Source organism: Cardiocondyla obscurior, linkage group LG02, assembly GCF_019399895.1.
Source record: "Cardiocondyla obscurior isolate alpha-2009 linkage group LG02, Cobs3.1, whole genome shotgun sequence".
In the NCBI taxonomy this organism is placed as follows: Eukaryota; Metazoa; Arthropoda; class Insecta; order Hymenoptera; family Formicidae; genus Cardiocondyla; species Cardiocondyla obscurior.
In genome coordinates this window covers 10,219,816-10,238,521 of record NC_091865.1, presented here as the reverse complement: position 1 = coordinate 10,238,521, position 18,706 = coordinate 10,219,816, and the positions used below count along the sequence as shown (strand labels likewise).

The following is an 18,706-nucleotide window of genomic DNA, read 5'->3' as shown; positions in this document are numbered from 1 at the left end:
GATTTTTTACTTACGCATGTATTTTATTTTTTTTCAGCCATAAAAGTACTTAAATTTATATATTATACACATCTCATTTGTACAAGAATACAGATTAGATTAATGCATGAACGAAAACTTATTTTTATATCAGAAAACTTGTTATCTTAACGTACTATTTTTTTTTAGCGAAACGATTTTAAACAAACAATTATATAATTTGTATAGATATACCACTCAAATGTTTTTTTACTCAGTTTTCAGTCTATTGTCTTTGTCTATTTTGCTTTCTCTACAAGCCATCTTTTTCTGACTATCTTTTCCAGAAAAGTAATACTTCTTTATATTATTAAGCGACAATATTACTGGTATTATGGCCGGCAGAAATAGAGGAATGTATACGGCGTACCTGTAATATTACAAAATTAATATTAGTAATATAATCTGAGATATACGCTAAATTTTTGCAGTAATTTCCTCTTTTAATTTTTATAAATATATTATTACGCCCGTGGATTTCGCGAGCCGATGCGGGATGTTTACCATCGTCAAGGAGCGATCCATCAGTTGTCAGCTGATGGATCGATATCGACAGAGGACTTTGGTGACAGCTTTGTTTGTGCGCGGTCGCATAATCAAATCTTCTCAAGTTTCTCTGTATTCTAGTCATTCAATAAATCCCTGTTGTTATTTTATAAACAAGTGTACTGGATGAGCGAATGAGCGCGTAGAGAGAACACGATCACGGGCGTAACAATGTATAAAAACATAGAAATAATAAAAATTAATGGAGTAATAAGAAAAAAATTATTTTCTTTGTAAAAAATATTTTAGAATTATTTTCAATTTTAAACCAAAATGTAAAATAAATGTATCGTATGATGCACGACATTTTTACTTTATATTTTACAGTAAATTATTTATATTTATTTAAAATCACTTTCGCGTACTTACTTTTGATCCTCCGGAAAGTAAAGAAGCGCTAAAAGTGTTGGATCAGAGAAGGCCGCCTCAGAAATAGCAAAAGCCTCTTTGCTAAGGATAAAACTACGTTTAAGATCACCCTGCTGCAAGTGCTCGGCAGACTCGTGCACTAGCTCGAGCGCAGTTTTGATTCTGTTTCCTACAACGTCTGTAATAACGATGTTACTAATTTCTTTGAGTAATTGTGCCAGCGATTGCAGAGTTAATTTCGCCGAAGTCAACTGCTCAACAGTGCGAAATCTCAACAGAGAATCTATCTCCCAATCGCGTAATTTTAGTCCCACCAGAGGCACCGTTGTCACTCCATCAATAGATTTCTAAAAATTTTTATGTCTTAAATAATTAATTAACAAAATGTGCTCGTAATTTAATTAATTTCATTTATATTTACATTTACGTACTTAATTTTATTAGCTTTTAAAAGAATTTTTTTCTATTTCTCAAATAAATTTGACGTAGCAAAGAACATTTAAAGAATAAATTAGTAATATAAGTTACTAAAAAAAATTAATAATTTATGATAACAAATTTACTTTTACTTCAGATTTATGCAAAATAAAAAAACTGAGAAGTATTTTAGCTATAAATCAATGTTACACATACGCAAAAGAATAAACGCAACGTTCGACAAATTTTATATAATATATGTAATATATTAAGAGATTGCCATTACCATTTCTGGAATACCTAGTAACAATCGAAACTGTGCTAGAAATGTGCCTACTATAGCAGTTTCCTCAGGAACAACAGTAATTGTTTCATCTTTTTGTGCGTTCTCACACATCTCTGATGGTGGATTAATAAAAATTACGCCGCCCCATCTATAATAAATTACATAGATGAGTTTTAAAAGATGTTTCTGCTTTTTACTATGAGAAAATCAAAAGTAAAACGATACCTTGGAGAAAGAAAGGCCTCGACATTGCTATTTGTTCGTGATCTGTGTCCACTGTGAGTATAGATGTGTAGAGGTGCGTTGTCACACGGTACCATATAAACGACCAAGTTGATACATGGATAAAGACTAACTTGCGACGCTAAAATTTAATAAAATTTAGTGTTTAATGTAAAATACTTTTGTACGAATTACAAACCTAATTTTTTCTCCAACGGCGTCACGAGCTGTGGTAGAACACTTTCACGCAGAGCGAAGTGTCTGCGGCTTGGACTACTGTCGGGTATACGTCTAGGATTTATATCTAACGGTAACAAATACAACCATTGCGATTTTACTGAAAAGTTACTCATAATGGATAACTCATCTAAAAATGGTTGCATATACTCTGTAAAAAAATAAAACAGAAATTAAATTTTAGTTATAATCATGTATTAATAAAAATATCCTAACATTTTTAATATTTTAAATATTAAAAAAAAATTTAAAAGAGGTCTTTAAAAACATTTAATTACCTTCAGTCATCGTTTTGAGGTCCCAAACAATTTTTAATTTTTCAGGGTCAGGATTAACAAAAGTGACTAGAACGTCGTATGAAAAACTGGCAGGAAATCGTCTTCTATTTTCCTCATCTAAACTATATACAGTAGGATCTGCGAGCGCGTTCTTTGTAAGTGCCAATGACTTATCATGTAAAATCCATTCCGATAATACTTGCACCAACTTAGTAACACCTGAAACCGTGTATATCAATTTTTGTATAATATAAAAAAATATTTATGACAATTATTGAGAAGTAAATCTTTTTTTAGAAAACTGTTTGGTTAACAATCAACTCACTGGTTTCGGTGGAAAAATACAGGGTTCTTTTAGAACCAACCAAAACAGCATCGTTTAAATTCGTCGCTTCCAGAAGTAGCAAACCACCAACATCTAAGTCAAAAGTCGAAGCTACCTTTTCGAGTTCATGATATGTAAAGGCAGATGCCAAGAGATTATTGGAAATTACTTGATATTCCACGTCCAATTGATATAATTCTGAAAAATCAAGAGTCACAATTAGTAAAGAGCAACTAATTTTCGAACGTAATTCTTTTTATTAATTTGCTGTATAAGATGTAGCCAGCGGTCTTCGTTATTGTACGTATCTTAACAGTGGAGAAAATTTTTTTAACGTACACAAATGTTAGGTCAAAAACTCGAAAATGTCGTCGAACAAGCATAAAATCATTCGTGTTTTTACCTACCAGCATTTGCGAAGGTTTGCCTGATCTCGTGTGCGAGCGACTTGGCACGATTATGTGAAAGTGCTGCGACAATGATCTTTGTGGTGATTCTAATGTCTAGTTGCGACAATTCATCAATTCCTGCATATGGAAGTGTAACTCGAGGTACGGTTGTAGTATGCCACCAAAGAGGTACGCCAATCCCCAATAACAGTACTGCAAACGACACGCTTGCGTATACTCTATATTTTTCTGCAACATAATCACATTCCACAATTATATATATATACAATATACAATTACATATTTATAACTAAAATATTAAACCCAATATTATTGCATCACGATATTATAATGTAAAACTATTTATTAATTTTTGTCTTGTCTCCATCTGTATCTGCGTTCCTGACGTTTTCCACTCTTCCAACCTCAGTGATAAAGTTGAACCGGATCCAACTGTTAGTCGCCAGTATTTTATTCTACCAGTGTGACGAAACATTAGTTCAATGTTAAGTTCGCGGCTGTACGACATCGTAATTGCAAGATTATATGAATATGACAGTCGTTTTCAACAGTTGATTAACTCCACGACCAAGTGTAATAGCTATGTGCAAATCGTGAAAAATACACAAGAAAATCGAGGAGCGATGTAATTACGAGATAGACCAAGATAACTTTTACGAAGTTATATAATAATTATGTATGTTTTATGAATACTAATAATAATGCACTTGGAAACAAGATTTCTTCATCTAAAACATTTTTTTCTGAAAAAAAAAAAAAATACAAATATTATTTATCATTATATTAAAGATATCAATAATAATAATGTCTACTTATTAGGTTTAATCTTAATAATTAATCAACTTATTCCTTACACTTGAAATTTATTTTAATATATATTTACTATTAAACGTTTATTAAATGTCAAATTAGAGAGATAATTATTTTATCATTGATATATACATTTACTTATATAATTTTTTTTTTTTTTTATTGTGATCCTTTTGGATATCCAGTTCTGTGCATACGCAGTCTTCTTCTTACATTAGTGGCAGGGGTATTCATGACCAGGAGACGAAGGAATGTAGAATTTCTTGTTGCCAACTCGATATCACAGTGGACTTGACAGTTTCTTAGTAAGACAAGATGTCATTTACTTGATCTTTTTTTTTTAAACAATAGAAATTGTCTATAATTATATGCATCGTGCGATGTAAAGACATTAAATTAATAAATTTAACGCAACCTTAATAACCCGTTAACTCGTTCAGTGTGAAGCGTCAAACATAAGGGTGACCAGTAAAGCGTGCAGATTGACCAATTTTCATCACAATTCGTACATAATCGTTTCCGACAATACTAAATGTAACTTTACGTCAAAGCAACGGTCTTTAATATGTCGGAGTAACTAACCTAAATTCTATTTATTTATTTTTTTTTTCGTGGTAGTTAGAAATATAAATGTGATATACTTTTAAAATTTGGTATCCCAATGTGAGGAAAAATTTCGTGAGAAACAAATTATCTGAATGATAAAAGTAATATAAAAAAAAAAAAATTCAAGCAAGCTCGGAGCTAAGCTGGAAAAACAAAGGAAAAGAAAAAGAGAGAAGGCAAGAGGAAGGAAAAAAAAAAGAAAAGAAAAGAAAAAAAGAGAGGGAGGCAAAGAGGAAAAGAGAGAGAAGAGGAAGAAGAGTGGAGGAGAGAATGCGAAGGAGAGGAGGAATAGTCTGAATTGAGCCTTAATTCTGCGTGCTTTGGGTCTGGACAATCAGTAGAGACGAACACAACGTCGAATAGTTGGAAAAACGTTGATCGCCAAGAAAGTGACAGAAAAATTTTTACGAAAACGTATTACAGTATTAAGTAAAAAAAAAACCCAAACAGCGCCTGTACAGAAGACTTGGTGAACGTTATGGTGAAGTTTAGCTTTGGAATTTACAAGCAGTTCCTTGCCCGATGAATTTACATTGTGACAATGTGTAATGTGATCACATATTGTTTTCTGTTACTTCATTGACCGGGCAGTTAAGTTGCTTTGTTCACATACTAACGTCAAGTTGTAACATTTATGCAACTTTCAATTGCAACGTAAGTGAACAAAGAAAGAGCAAGCAAGTTGAATCATATTAAACGAACCATTAAAAAGTTTAAATAGATGAATAGACGACAGTTTGAAATAGTACAGTGCAGTTATATTCGTTTCATGGCACGTTGCATTGTTATATTTAATCTCCTTTTTTTTTTTTTTTTTTTAATTAATTAAAAACTTCGATTACTAGTATATTCATATATATGGTTATTCTTAATAATTTGTAATAAATTAATTTTTCCCAATCAATTCAAGAAGAAATTTCTTTAACATTCTTTTAAACAAATTTTAAAACATAATGTACATAGACATAAACATATAAAAGGTACATATATATATATATATATATATATATATATAATCTCAACATTCGCTGCATGAAAAAGTTTACAATAAAACAAGGATATTCGCATATAATTCATAATTGAATAAACTGGCGTACATTTTTTTTTTCTATAAATATATTCAGGTTTTGGCTACCAAATAAAAATACTCTGTTCTATTTTAGACACAAACGATTGTATCGTTCGGCTTTCTCAATTCAAATCCTTTATATATGAATATACATGTATGTCGGTAAAGCAATGGAAAAAAAAATTTACTTTTGATGATCCGTCAAAATGTTTGGCATTCTTTTTTTTTTTTTTCTTGAATACATTGTGTAAACTACTATACGTGTAACACAGGATATAACGGCACATTGCGTGCATTGCACGCATTGCCAATGATTAAGAAGACTAACTTGGTAATAATACAGATAGCATGCTTACAGCATGTAAGAAAGTTATAATGAAAATAAATAACAGGAAAAATACATTAATTCAATAACAAAATAGTAATGTTGATAACGTACAATTACATTTATCATATGTTATGTGTATATGCGGTACACCGCGTGACGACCACGATCTTCGACTTTCCTGATAATGCCGGAGGCGCGAGTTAAACGAGCGGGTGAATCTATTTCTGACGGTAGTTTTCCAAAACCGTTCAGCTATATTTATTTTATACAGACTCACAATGTATTCGTTTTAAAAAATATCTCGTTAGAATTTCCGTAAATGATCTCGAGACGCAATTTATTAAATTGGAAGCTTGAGAATTAAGAGGTCTCCTCTTAATTAAATTTATAAAATACAACAGTTGTAAAGATCTTTGTGTCTATGATGTAATACAGAAGATAACACTTGGTTCTTTGCGCGAGAAAAAAAAAGAATTGTATAAAATAACAGATTCGATTAGTATACATTTTTTGTATTAAAACGTATAACAATTTTTCGTGATAAAAATTTATGAGAGCTAACCGACACATTTCCGATATTTCATAAAATATGCACGTCGTGCGTAACTGCATTAAAAATTTTATTGTACATACGATAAAACTTTAGACGGTCATAAAACACACGCTCTGAAACAATGAGCCCGACGTATTGTTATTGATGTAAATAGCGCAGGGTTAAACGACCATGAGAGAGCTTGGATAGACAGCAGTGTCATTTCGATTGAGCGTGTATATGGATAAAGCGCATAACCGATGTCACATAAACGGAAATGATGTCGTAGTAGCTGAATATGTATGTATTTAAAAATCACAAAGCTTGTAAGAATATAACACCGTGAGGTCTTCGACTTTATTTATATAAGTACTTTGTGCTTCAATTTTATTTATCGATTATATAGTATATAAATCGTTATCTAGTATTACATAAATAAAATTTTTTTTTAAAGGAACAAAACAAAAAAAAGAACAAAAAAACAACGGATTGTAATTCTTTTATAGTTTTGTAATATAGCTACGTGATAGAAGTTTCTTGCAATCAAAGTTATCTTTTATAATTTACAACATCTTAAATGTCTTAATAATATAAAAAGTTTCACCTAAAGTATTTTAATTTCAGTAACATTTCGAAATGGCTTCGAGATCAGAAGATCCATATCCAGAAATAATAGAATCCGAAGGGAGAGAGAGAAATGCAGGGTGAGTGATTTAATATCAACTTCCCTTTTATAACACTTTATCAAGATTTTTCTTTTTTTTTAATGGAATTGTAGGAAAAGTGACGGGTTTGGCAGATTACTCTTAAAGTTTTTATCCATTTACTGGCGATCTTTTGTTGTGGTATTATGGCCGTTAATTCTGATTCCAATATTAACAGTCGAAAGTGACAAAGTACGTCTTTTCTTTTCTTAATTATACAATACTTAAAAAGTAAAATAAATAAAAAAATATATGTACATTTATAAATAATGTAAGAAAAATAAAACAAAAACAATAAGAAATAAAGAATTATTGTCTTCCTTGTTAACGCAGCCTCTAGCAATGAAATGTTTGTACATCGTTGTATTAATGGCGATGTTCTGGGTGACGGAGGTGATGCCATTGCCTATTACGGGAATGATCCCAGTGGTACTGTATCCTTTGATGGGTATTATGTCTACCAATGAAACTTGTCTATGTTATATGAACGATACTACAATGATGTTTCTGGGCAGTTTGGTGATCGCAGTGGTTATCGAAAACTCCGGCTTACATATGAGAGTAGCACTACTTATCATCAAGACTATTGGTTGCAGTCATCGCAGGTGTTTCAAATTATTAATTTATATTATAAAACGTTTTTTTTTTCACTTTTAACAATTATTATCGTACATCTACACTTCTACAAGCACTATCTTATTAAAAAACCATTTTTATTTTAATGTAAATTACATGAATCTTTTTCTCAGACTGACATTAGGTTTATTCTTTGTGACGATGTTTATTTCAATGTGGATTTCTAATACTGCTGCTACAGCTATGATGATACCGATAATGGAAACAGTTTTAGTGGAGCTTGAAGCGGTGAGTTTCACGAAATCGTGCGTGATAGTAAGAAGAAAAAATAATTTTTTTTTTTAACTTTTAGCAAGGACTTGGTAACATGTTCGTGCAGAAAGAAGGAGTGGTCGAGGGGGAGGGTGAGGAAACGTAAATATTCATATCATTATTTTTTTCTCTTCTTTTATCGTTCACTTTTTATTCTCGAATGCTATCTAATACAAACAGAAATAATGTTGAACGATTATATCTAATTGCAATAAATATATATACTTTGTAATAAAAAAATTTTTTTTCTAATCTGAAATTATTCTATTTTTAGGATAAAATATTCTTGAACCAAAGTATACTTGCATTTTTTTTAGAGATTCATTCTTTTGTGTGTAGATATTTCAAAAAAATTGGTGAATATTTGTATTTAAATTCCATATATAAATAAGTTAATATTTCATTATAATAATTTTTGGCACATTTCTCTATTTTTTTTTTTTTTTTTTTAGAACTAAGAGACCAACGCACAGCACCATGGTGTATTATCTCGTTGCAGCGTACGCGTCTACTCTTGGTGGTATCGGCACTATTGTTGGAAGTGGTACCAATTTAACATTAAAGGGCTTTTTAGAGAAGTATGCTCATATATAATAAATAACAAAGAAAAATGCCCAAAATTTGTAGAATAATAATTGTAAAATCTATATTTGTTTCTAGACGTTTTCCCAATAGTCCCGGTATAAATTTTGCTACTTGGATGTTGTACTCGGTGCCGCCTATGCTATTGATGGGTTTGCTCATATGGTTGTGGCTGCAGGTCATGTATATGGGTCTTTTCAGACCAAAAAGCAAAGATGCTCGAGCTATAGATATTGGACAGCAAGGCGAACGTGTTGCTGCGGCTGTCATTGAGAAAAGATATAAGGAACTGGGACGGATCTCGTGGCATGAATCCTCCGTGGGTATTTTATTTATTTTCGTGGTGCTCTTATGGTTCTTCAGAAGCCCTGGCTTTATGCCGGGCTGGGCAGCTTATATAACAAACTTGTGAGTATTAATTATAGATATTGATTTTTATTATTTAGAAATCCAACTTTGTGCTTACTAATGTTATTAAAAAAAAAAAAAAGAAAATGACAAAAACTAATCTTAAAGTATATATCGTAACTGCAAATATTAATTTAGAATTTTAATATAATTACAGAAATTAATCTCTCTTTATTTTATTGCTATTTTTAAATTTTAATAAAATATAAAGAAAGATGAATAAGATTAATTCAAATTAATATAAATATTTGTAGGTCTGTTAAAGATTCGACAGCTGCCGCGTGTGTAACAATACTATTTTTTATTATTCCATCTAAATTGGATTTCTTGCACACGTTTGACAAAGATCCGCGTAAACGGCCCACAAAACCATCGCTTGGTTTAATAACGTGGAAAATGATTAATGAAAAAATGCATTGGAGTTTAATATTCGTGTTAGGTGGTGGTTTTGCTATCTCAGCAGGTAGCACTTCGTCAGGTCTTTCTGGAATGCTCGGTCATTATCTGATAGGTTTGCAAAAAATTAACAAGACAGCAATATTGCTAATTGTCTGTTTGTTTGCCGAGAATGTGACTGAGCTAACAGCCAATGTAGCTGTTGCAAACATTATATTGCCAGTATTAGCAGAAATGGTAAGTAGCAACGTTAGTACTTAATTTATTACGCTGCTTGTAAGCTGCATATCATTTAATTGTCATTTTAGAGGTTAAAACGTATTATAATTTTTTGTTTTCAGTGTGTAGCTATTAAATTACATCCTTTATATCTAATGTTGCCAGCGGCTCTCTGTTGTTCTTTTTCGTTCCATCTACCGGTAGGTACCCCACCGAATGCAATCGCTAGTGCCGCAGGGCACATAAAAACAAAAGATTTTATAATCGCCGGTATCGGACCTAGTATTATTACGCTTGTTGTCACGGCAGTGGCATTTCCCACCTGGGGTGAATACGTGTTTAATTTATCTCAGTTCCCTGAATGGGCCATATAGCAGTATATGTATTTTATATATTCCCTTCTATATTCGATAATTATTTACAATTTTATTTCGCCAAAGCGAAGAATAACTTATACTACAAGAATAGCGGAATGTGTATATTTTTTATTTCCTCTCCTATTTAAATTAATTTTCTATGTCTATTTCTTACTAATTGAAAGATATTTAATATGAAAAAAAGTCTAATCGCAAAATAATTTAATAAAAAGAATAGTTTGTAGATTAAATTATCTCATCGTAAAAATTATAAACGTAATATAAATCTTCGGAAAATATTTTATACTCGATATGTATATAACATAAATTTTGAAGTGGTAAAACGCATTTTTTAAATTGTAATTAATTTTAATGACTTAGCCTTTTTAATTTAGCTTTAATTCTAAATTAATTTAAAGTGATTTTACTCTTAAAAAAAAAAGAATTTTATTTCGAAAAAATTTATAGTGATACTTCACGCCTTTACTTTATAATTTAAACGCTTTTATACTTTACGCTGCAAGCGCCCGGTATTTCAATTTTTATATGGATTATATTTAACTGTTATTTAATTGTGCTTCAACACAATGAGAAACCAATTTAATCCATGGCAAGTTTTATACTGAAAAATATTCTCTTTGCTTGTTCATATTATTCAACAAAAAATCTTGGAGTTTTATGTGCGTTGTATATATGTACAAATAAAAAAATTATAAATGTTAATTTTATATGATTCTACTCACCATCGACATTGAAATCACAATTAGTATTTTCCATTTCTTGCACTATTCCACCGGTGATTCACAAAGAGGTTAGACGTGTTGAATCACGAGATACTTCATTACAATAGGAATGTTAACAGCATTTTACTAAATTCTTATTAGCAAAATTTATAAAAACTGCAAAGTCAACAAATGTAAAGATAAGATTAAGATATAATTTCTAAATTTTAACTTTAGGTATACTAATAACAATCCACAAACACAACACACCTCACCAGTTTCACAGACACACTATTGCGCAACAGCAGACTGCAGAATCCCCAGACGCTTGCAGAGTTAAGGCGCTTCCTGCCAACATGATTTCAGAATATAATTCCTAGCAATATTGACTTAACACCCCTATATATTTCTTTATAAATGTTATATTTTATAATATAAAATTTATAAAATCCTGTCTTAAAGAAAAACCGTAATAGATCAAATTAAGTTTATTGCAATTAATTAAAATTGCAATTATGTGACAGCATGCTGCATATGAAAAAGGAAAGTTCACATCAATTACATATATTTATATTTTATTTTCAAATCTAAAGTTTAAACGGATTACAATAAATTTTTAATACGAGTAATTATAATAAAATTCCAACACAAAAATTTATACATAGATGTATATGAATGCTATATTATGAAACAAATACATTTATATATTTTTTGTCTTTCTTTTAACAACACAAATAATCTTATTTGGATCTTATTATACGGAAATTCAGAAACTAAAAAACTTACAAACATTAAATAAAATCTGAAAGTTTAACAAATATCGATACCTTAAATCATTTCGTTTTTAAAGAGATTGTATGAAAGAATATTATATATTTTTTACATTTACGAAAACAAAAAAAAAATTAAAAAATAATAAATTTTAATGATTTTACACAAGTATTTAATAGAAAAATTGATTAGTTTGTGATCTATAAAAGCATCCATAGAAACTATTCCATAAATTCTATTATAATATACTGTTATTAACATAACAGCTATTCCTTGCATATACATTCTTTACAAACCACTATTGTCCGAGTATAATTAAATTATAGAAAAAAAAAACAAAGCTTATATAGAATGTATACATTAAGCATCATAAATGTTTCTTCTTTTGCATTAATAACGATGTTAAATAAATGTTTAATTTTTTTACAAAAAAATGTATTGCAATATTTAAACAGTTATATGCAATAAATATAACTTTTTTTTATTATTACCTCTTTTTTGTCGTTTATATTAATTATTTGGTCATGTAAAAACAAAATAAAAATGTAAATAATTAAATTACTTTAATTTTAACTGCAAATATTCTATTAAAATAGATTTTAATAGTAACTAAGAGAACTTAAAAGAAAGTTAGGAGTTGTCTTATGTCTTATTTAGTTTTATATCTTATAAAAAAATAAAAATTTGAACTAAACAAATGTATAACTAACGTTTTGCGTTATACTTCAGCCTTAAGAAATTCTTATCTGTTGCTTCACAATATTGTTTTTATATATAAATTAGTATATCTTATCAATCTTACCTTCAAAGTGATATACCGATCATAATATATCGAAATTGTATTTAACAGAAAAAAAAATTAATCTAATAACTATTAAGACATTTATGACACCAAATATATGTCGATATTTTAACCCTTTTATTTTTTCTTACTAACTTTAAAATCTTTATTTTTTAAACTTCTGCGCGTTAAACCCCAAAATTCTTTAGGTCTTAAATCACCTTTCACTGCTGTAAATTTCCAACCAACATGATGACGACAACTTTTACAAACAGCTATTATCCAAGCATATCTGAAATAATACATGTATTAGAAAAATTAAGTCCGCACGTGCTTTTTTTCATATACTTAAATGTTGCATTTTACCCTGGGAACCAACTGTACTCGATAGAAGGATCCGCATTATTAAGTGAAACTCCCTGAACATGGTAAAAAGTTATAGTTTCATGTATAACACCTCCAGGATTGACGTAAGTACCCTGTGGGCCTTCTTTATTCATCGGGAACATATGCGACTGTCTCCCAATAAAAGATTCACAACGAACACATACATATATTTTATCCTACAATTGATAAATATTAATACATTAAAAGCAATACGTTAAAAAATGCAATTTACTCAATAGATAATGACACTATTTTATACGTACTTCTGCAAGGTATTTTATTTCTCTTTGCAATCGAGAAATAGCACAATCGTAAGTTAATAACGTAAGTCTTTCTTCGTGATCCATTAGAATATTTTGTGCAACCCAGAAAGACAAATCTACGGGATCTTTAGGTACACTACCACCTCCTAAAATATAAAACATAATCACAAATTTTATATTATATGTCAAAACGATAAATTGTAGTTTTTTTATTTTTATTTTTTATTAATTTTTAAATATAATCGTAACCCTTACTGGTTTCAAGAAATTGTAAATGTTGACGTATTCTAAAGGAAAGTCTTGTAGGGTCATACTGCCTATAAACCCAAGCTGGCCAAGCAGTTACTGCAGCATCTAAGTTTTCTACTCGTTCTCGCTTTTTCATATCTTCTTCAGAATCAATAGAAGTTCTTAAGTGATCTAATGAGGCTAAACGTTGGTCCAAAAATGGTGGCTCAAGTGTTATCTCTGGTAATACTTTAACATTGGCCGAAATTTTGTTGTTATCCTGATCATAAGCAATAAAAACTTATTTAATAATTAATAATTATGTAAAGGTAACTTGTATGTATTACGTACATATAAACACCGACCTGTGTAATAATACGTAATATCTTAAAACGTTGTCTGCCTTTAGCTTTTAAACGAAATTCTTGTCGTCCATGATCTAACATTACACCTCCGTCTGTATATTCGTAAATTTCAGCGGTCGTTCCTATACGCTCCATCTCGGGATAACCGTAACATACGACGCCAAATGTACGATCATTTTGTATACAAGTTTGCAACATCTCTATGGTCTGTGTTCCAAACACTGTCATAGGTAATGTTTGTCCAGGGAATAATGCAGATTGTTTTATTAATAACGGTAGGTTCATATAAATGCCATCATCTAATATTGTCCGCCCTCTTAACTCTTCCAAATTCTGTCCCAAATACTGCATAAAACATTATTTCGTTATTTAATTATTTCAAAACCCATTAAGTATGTTTTTATTTCTAAACTGGCTACATTACATTGCATTAATTTAGAATTTATACTTCCCTTGCCTTATTAAAAAAAGAAAAAAGAATAAAAGGACCCTTGCCATATTAAAAAAATAAAAAAAAAATAAAAGAATAAATAAATATAAATTTAAATATTATTTATAAAAAAGCAGAATAGTGTACTTACAGAATGTGTTGCCGGTAAACTCACATCAAATGTATTCTCTGAGGGCACTGGGACATCCTCCATATTGGACTCTAGTATACTATTCGATAAATCTACAAATATATTATAATTTATCATACATTTGGATGTAAAATCTTTCAAAATATATTTTTTTAATAAATTCTTACTAATTTAAAGTCACAGCAAAAGTAAAAACAAAGTTTAAAATTTATTTTTATACACATAACACCTTGTCGTTGATACTTTGCCAGTTGTAAATATATTAATATTTTAATTATTAAATTAAATAAAAATTAACAAATAAATTAATAAAGCAATATTTTAATTATTTAATAAAATTAATAAAGCAATATTTTAATATTTTAATTATTAAATTAAATAAAAATTAACAAGTAAATTAATAAAGCAACCAAACAAATTAACATAAATATTATCTAATTTTTGTTGTTCATTAACATTATAAAGAAAAAAAAAAAAACTAAAATAAGCAACATTTGTGTCAGCCTGCACTAAATGTAAAATGTCCACAAATTGTTCATTAACATAGAAACCTTCAACATATAAAATGTAGAATGTACCTAATTCAACTGTGCTTATATCTGACCAGTTTCTGCGATCCTCATCCCGAATGCTGTATGGAGACTCTGCAAGTTACTTTAGCATTAGATATTTGTAGTTTGAGACAGAATTGTCAACATCATTGTATTAATACATGGTAGTTTAATTTATAATCTAAAAACGATGGTAAGTTATCGAAGACAAGGATCAAGTTGTCAGTATAGTTGATCTTTGTGCACGCTAAGCATTTACACGGCATTATATTTGAACCCCGAATCGCAAAAATATGCATATTTAAAATTGCAAATTACATATATGCTTTTTAGTTAACGACACGAGTCACATACGCATCGTTCTGTGTCGTTCACTTAATGTTAAAAAAGGATAGAGCAATGCTTGTGTCTATTTGTGTTGTTAACTGGAAAGCGCCGCTATACACCGTAATATACCGAATCAATTTAATTCTAAAGACATACCTACTATGGATATGTCACCGTAATCGCTTTGCTCAGTATCATAATCCTCATCAACATCCATTGTTATCCTTTTTCGACTGCGACGCAAGTAAAGCTGCTCAATTCATATGCAACTGTAATCAAACTCTGAGTAAAGTGCACTGAAATATAGTACAACTGGACATGAAAGGCGCACTGTTACACATACGCAATCGTCACAATCTTTTTTTAATCAAAACGGGAGAGAAAGAGCATCCAAAGTGGAATCCTTACCCTTGTTTAGCTATAATAATCTAATATGGATGGTTTATTTCTTATGGCTTACGTTTATTATATAATGATTGGGTGCATTGGTTCTTCACAGGCCAATCAAATGACAGAAAATTCTGTTAGTTCCGTGAAAATTGTGTCGTATAAAATATGACAAGATAAAATTAAATAAAATACGGTATAATAAAAATAAAATAAAACAAAGTTGAATAGAATTATATTGCCCAACTCGACTCTGACCCGATTATAACCCTCGATGGAAACATTAATCACTTTTGCAGACCCTGCTTAAGGCTTTAAGTTAAGGTTAGTGATGTTAGTATATTACAATATTATTGTACACGTTTCACGTAGATTGATTACAGTATTTGAAAAATGATTTTTGTTTTACCCTTGCAAAGAATTGCCGCGACATTTGTCGGTGGTAAATTGTACAAATACACATCATCTTTCTATGCCAGTAAAACTAATAGTTGTTCTGATAGTTTTGCGGAAATAAACGTAGCAGTGAAAGATGACATGGTAAGAACACGATACAAAATAACAATTTTTTTTTTAGTATTTTAACGATACATTTAAATAATTCTTTTTTTTTTAACATTTACAGCCTATCCAAATTGAAAATCCTTATGTAAAAGAAAAACGTCAGTGTATTCTATGTAAATTAGGCATTGAACCAGATTATAAGAATGTGAGATTACTTTCACAATTTCAAAGTCGATATACAGGCAGAATATACGGAAGACACATAACTGGATTATGCAAACATAAGCAGATGAAAATAGAACAGGAAATCGCAAAAGCTCAACATGCAGGTGTGTATTATATATACATTTATATTCAGAAAATTTAGAAAATATATTTTGTATATTTAAGTTATATATATGTTTGCTTTTATATCACAGGTTTAATGGGTTTTTCGACAAAAGAACCAGAATATGTTAAAGATCCACAATTATTTGATCCAAATCATCCATTTAGGCCACACAAATATTAAAGTAATTGTCTTTTAACATTTATATTATATAAAATTTTTGTTTAATTCAACAAGTGTGTAATTATTTATAACAAATAAATTTTATTTTAATTGGTTCTTGAAAAAAATATATATTAAAACATATATAAATAAAAAAAAAAAAATTTTTAATTAACTATATTTAATAGAAATATTACGAATATAATATTAACAGTTTATATTCTTATTTATCTCCTGTTTCTTTTATAAATCTTTATTTTAACATAAAATTATTTATAGACATATATGATTAATATTTTAAAGATAAAAAGCTCTAACTTAACAAAAATTAAACACTATAAATGCATACAGATTTTTAGGTAAATCATTGATAATAAAAGTTTATGGAGTGGAAAAAATTGAGAGAAGAGCATGCTTTACTATCGTCGAGGATGTCGCGTTCCTTTTAAGAGCATAAACACACAGAAAGGTTTCAAATTTTAACAACATAATTCTGTAACATTGTCGCGGCAATGACCGCGTAATCCTAAAATCTAACAACATATTGAAGTTATACTATCGATTTATGGGAAAAATAAAAACAATTTTTTTACTTTCTAATTGAGCTTTTTCCCTTAAATAATATAACTAATTCAATATAAAAGTAGAAAATAAAACATGTTTATATACCTTTTATTAACTTATTTCATTTTAGAATCAGTCAAGTCATTGATAGTTTTATTTAATTGAGTGCTAAAAGCAGCAAAACTAAATGTTTCCAGAAATCTGTGTTGACCTGATCTACCAAAATTCTCAAGTTCAGTTGGATTTATGATTAAAAACGCTATTTTTGCGGCAAATGCTTCCCCAGATAAATTGACCAAGAAACCAGTTTCTCCAGAAAGAATGGATTCTTTAGGGCCACCAGATTTATGGGCAATCACTGGCTTGCCTACATACATTGCTTCTAAAGGTACTATTCCAAAATGCTCGTTTGGCGGAGTATATATCACAATTTTACAATGATGAAGTAGAGAAACTTTGTCTACATCAGAAAATGAGCGTAAAAATATTAATTTATCTGTTACATGCAATTCATCTGCAAGTCCTATTAATTCTAAATGATACTCTACATTTTCTTCTATCCTTTTGTCATATCCACCAGCAATAATCAAATACACTTTTTTGTACACTTCTTTTGATATAAGTTTTTCTAACTCGGCAAGAGCTTCGATCGCGAGAGATAATTTTTTTTTACGTTCATATCTATTGATAGAAAGTAATATAATACTATCATCTGGTAGCTTCCTATCAAGAACTCTCTCTAAAGATACTATTCTTGTCTTATTAAAGAAATCTGTATTAATAGAGGGATATAAAACTTCTGGCTTGATTTTTAGTCGCTTGAATGTGTCTCTGAACACATCTCTTGTATAATAACTATTTACAAATATTTTATGTGCCATACCAGTTGTAATCTCTTCTAAATAATTAATAAATAAACGATACAACTGTTTGACATAACCACCAGGTAAAGACAGCAGTTGATCTGGATAATGACAATAAAATACTACATGTGGAACGCGCAATCTAAGAATTGGTATGCAGACGGAAACTAAATCACAGAAGACCACTTCTGGCTGTTGGTTGCAAATAATTATATAGATGGCTGCATATATCTGTAAGAAAAAATGTATAAGAATTCGTTTTTCCAACATCCAATTAAATTTTTTTATTAATCGATGTACTAGATATTATAAATAAAGTATTTTAAAAAATAATAAAAATTTTTATAAAATTTTAATAAAAAAAATTTTTATAAAATTTTAATAAAAAAAATTTTTATAAAATTTTAATAAAAAAAATTTTTACTGGATTATCGTAACCCAGTGTTTCATTTGAAGATTATTAAAAATTTGAAAAATAAATTTTTCTTAATTATTTATTAGTTATCTTGAAAATTTTTTACCATACGTATGTAGGCACAGAGTGCATAAAATTTTCCGAAGATATGTCTGGGCAACCAACTGCCTACAACAGTAATAGGAATCGTGCCATCCTTGGTCTCTGAGAAACAATGTTCTAAATCGTGATGTGTAGTTAAAAAGTTGACATCGTGGCCGTTTTTCTTCAAGGCAAGAGCTGCATCAACGACGAGTCTTTCCGCGCCACCAATACCGAGATCAGGATGTAAAAACGTGACGCGTGTCATCGTATTCGCGAGTAATCCGTTGAACGGATGTTATCATAAATTTATTGGAATGTACGTGCAATATACCGTAATGTAAATAACTGTATCCTTATATCTTGGGCTTGTTTTTTTGAAGCCAAACAAGCTGCAGGTGCACCACGCTGCACTAATCG

The 18,706-nt window shown here is 29.7% G+C and overlaps 5 protein-coding genes across 10 annotated transcripts; 2 read left to right on the top strand and 3 right to left on the bottom strand.

Annotated features, from left to right (window-relative positions):
• Positions 1 to 2: 2 nt before the first annotated feature.
• On the bottom strand, positions 3 to 10,889 carry Pig-s (phosphatidylinositol glycan anchor biosynthesis class S). The gene is made up of 9 exons (XM_070671242.1): positions 10,750 to 10,889; positions 3,106 to 3,336; positions 2,699 to 2,896; positions 2,374 to 2,592; positions 2,058 to 2,246; positions 1,862 to 2,000; positions 1,637 to 1,784; positions 934 to 1,280; positions 3 to 388 (listed from the first exon to the last, which is right to left on the bottom strand). Exons 1-9 carry the CDS (start codon positions 10,781 to 10,783, stop codon positions 229 to 231), a joined length of 1,665 nt encoding a protein of 554 aa, XP_070527343.1. The 5' UTR covers positions 10,784 to 10,889; the 3' UTR covers positions 3 to 228.
• LOC139111100 (protein I'm not dead yet) lies at positions 3,470 to 10,117 on the top strand. Of its 3 annotated transcripts, none has more exons than XM_070671216.1 (10): positions 3,470 to 4,223; positions 7,078 to 7,157; positions 7,232 to 7,349; positions 7,491 to 7,762; positions 7,907 to 8,021; positions 8,086 to 8,147; positions 8,498 to 8,623; positions 8,706 to 9,035; positions 9,290 to 9,668; positions 9,773 to 10,117. In XM_070671216.1, exons 2-10 carry the CDS (start codon positions 7,090 to 7,092, stop codon positions 10,022 to 10,024), a joined length of 1,722 nt encoding a protein of 573 aa, XP_070527317.1. In that variant the 5' UTR covers positions 3,470 to 4,223; positions 7,078 to 7,089; the 3' UTR covers positions 10,025 to 10,117. The 3 variants fall into 3 exon arrangements, with proteins under 3 accessions (XP_070527317.1, XP_070527309.1, XP_070527299.1); XM_070671208.1 differs by lacking the exon at positions 3,470 to 4,223 and adding an exon at positions 4,350 to 5,178; XM_070671198.1 differs by lacking the exon at positions 3,470 to 4,223 and adding an exon at positions 4,350 to 6,753.
• Positions 10,750 to 15,454, bottom strand: Ohgt (E3 ubiquitin ligase component cereblon). 4 transcript variants are annotated; one of them, XM_070671261.1, is made up of 9 exons: positions 15,391 to 15,454; positions 15,139 to 15,251; positions 14,683 to 14,748; positions 14,105 to 14,196; positions 13,524 to 13,868; positions 13,186 to 13,438; positions 12,931 to 13,076; positions 12,647 to 12,843; positions 10,750 to 12,572 (listed from the first exon to the last, which is right to left on the bottom strand). In XM_070671261.1, exons 2-9 carry the CDS (start codon positions 15,197 to 15,199, stop codon positions 12,419 to 12,421), a joined length of 1,314 nt encoding a protein of 437 aa, XP_070527362.1. In that variant the 5' UTR covers positions 15,200 to 15,251; positions 15,391 to 15,454; the 3' UTR covers positions 10,750 to 12,418. The 4 variants fall into 4 exon arrangements, with proteins under 4 accessions (XP_070527362.1, XP_070527368.1, XP_070527370.1 ...); XM_070671267.1 differs by having other exon boundaries at positions 15,326 to 15,417; XM_070671269.1 differs by lacking the exon at positions 15,391 to 15,454 and having other exon boundaries at positions 15,143 to 15,375.
• On the top strand, positions 15,431 to 16,491 carry Mrps18c (mitochondrial ribosomal protein S18C). Its single transcript, XM_070671325.1, has 3 exons — positions 15,431 to 15,909; positions 15,995 to 16,202; positions 16,293 to 16,491. The coding sequence occupies exons 1-3, from the start codon at positions 15,763 to 15,765 to the stop codon at positions 16,382 to 16,384; spliced, it is 447 nt and encodes a 148-aa protein (XP_070527426.1). The 5' UTR covers positions 15,431 to 15,762; the 3' UTR covers positions 16,385 to 16,491.
• A 125-nt stretch (positions 16,492 to 16,616) lies between these two features.
• On the bottom strand, positions 16,617 to 18,554 carry Alg2 (alpha-1,3/1,6-mannosyltransferase Alg2). The gene is made up of 2 exons (XM_070671289.1): positions 18,312 to 18,554; positions 16,617 to 18,021 (listed from the first exon to the last, which is right to left on the bottom strand). The coding sequence occupies exons 1-2, from the start codon at positions 18,552 to 18,554 to the stop codon at positions 17,044 to 17,046; spliced, it is 1,221 nt and encodes a 406-aa protein (XP_070527390.1). The 3' UTR covers positions 16,617 to 17,043.
• Positions 18,555 to 18,706: the final 152 nt, after the last annotated feature.

Excerpts from the sequence above, each read along its gene's own strand:
- Alg2 (XM_070671289.1), bottom strand. The coding sequence starts at position 18,554 with ATGACACGCGTCACGTTTTTACATCCTGATCTCGGTATTGGTGGCGCG. Across the intron at positions 18,022-18,311 it reads TCTGTGCCTACATACGTATG|ATATATGCAGCCATCTATAT; the intron begins GTAAAAAATTTT and ends TTTTTCTTACAG.
- Mrps18c (XM_070671325.1), top strand. The coding sequence starts at position 15,763 with ATGATTTTTGTTTTACCCTTGCAAAGAATTGCCGCGACATTTGTCGGT. Across the intron at positions 15,910-15,994 it reads TAGCAGTGAAAGATGACATG|CCTATCCAAATTGAAAATCC; the intron begins GTAAGAACACGA and ends TAACATTTACAG. Across the intron at positions 16,203-16,292 it reads CGCAAAAGCTCAACATGCAG|GTTTAATGGGTTTTTCGACA; the intron begins GTGTGTATTATA and ends TTTATATCACAG.
- Ohgt (XM_070671261.1), bottom strand. The coding sequence starts at position 15,199 with ATGGATGTTGATGAGGATTATGATACTGAGCAAAGCGATTACGGTGAC. Across the intron at positions 14,197-14,682 it reads TATAAGCACAGTTGAATTAG|ATTTATCGAATAGTATACTA; the intron begins GTACATTCTACA and ends ATATATTTGTAG. Across the intron at positions 12,844-12,930 it reads AAATAAAATACCTTGCAGAA|GATAAAATATATGTATGTGT; the intron begins GTACGTATAAAA and ends TATCAATTGTAG.
- LOC139111100 (XM_070671216.1), top strand. The coding sequence starts at position 7,090 with ATGGCTTCGAGATCAGAAGATCCATATCCAGAAATAATAGAATCCGAA. Across the intron at positions 7,350-7,490 it reads TAACAGTCGAAAGTGACAAA|CCTCTAGCAATGAAATGTTT; the intron begins GTACGTCTTTTC and ends TTGTTAACGCAG. Across the intron at positions 8,022-8,085 it reads TTTTAGTGGAGCTTGAAGCG|CAAGGACTTGGTAACATGTT; the intron begins GTGAGTTTCACG and ends TTTAACTTTTAG.
- Pig-s (XM_070671242.1), bottom strand. The coding sequence starts at position 10,783 with ATGGAAAATACTAATTGTGATTTCAATGTCGATG. Across the intron at positions 2,247-2,373 it reads CCTCAAAACGATGACTGAAG|AGTATATGCAACCATTTTTA; the intron begins GTAATTAAATGT and ends ATTTTTTTACAG. Across the intron at positions 2,001-2,057 it reads GCCGTTGGAGAAAAAATTAG|CGTCGCAAGTTAGTCTTTAT; the intron begins GTTTGTAATTCG and ends ATTAAATTTTAG.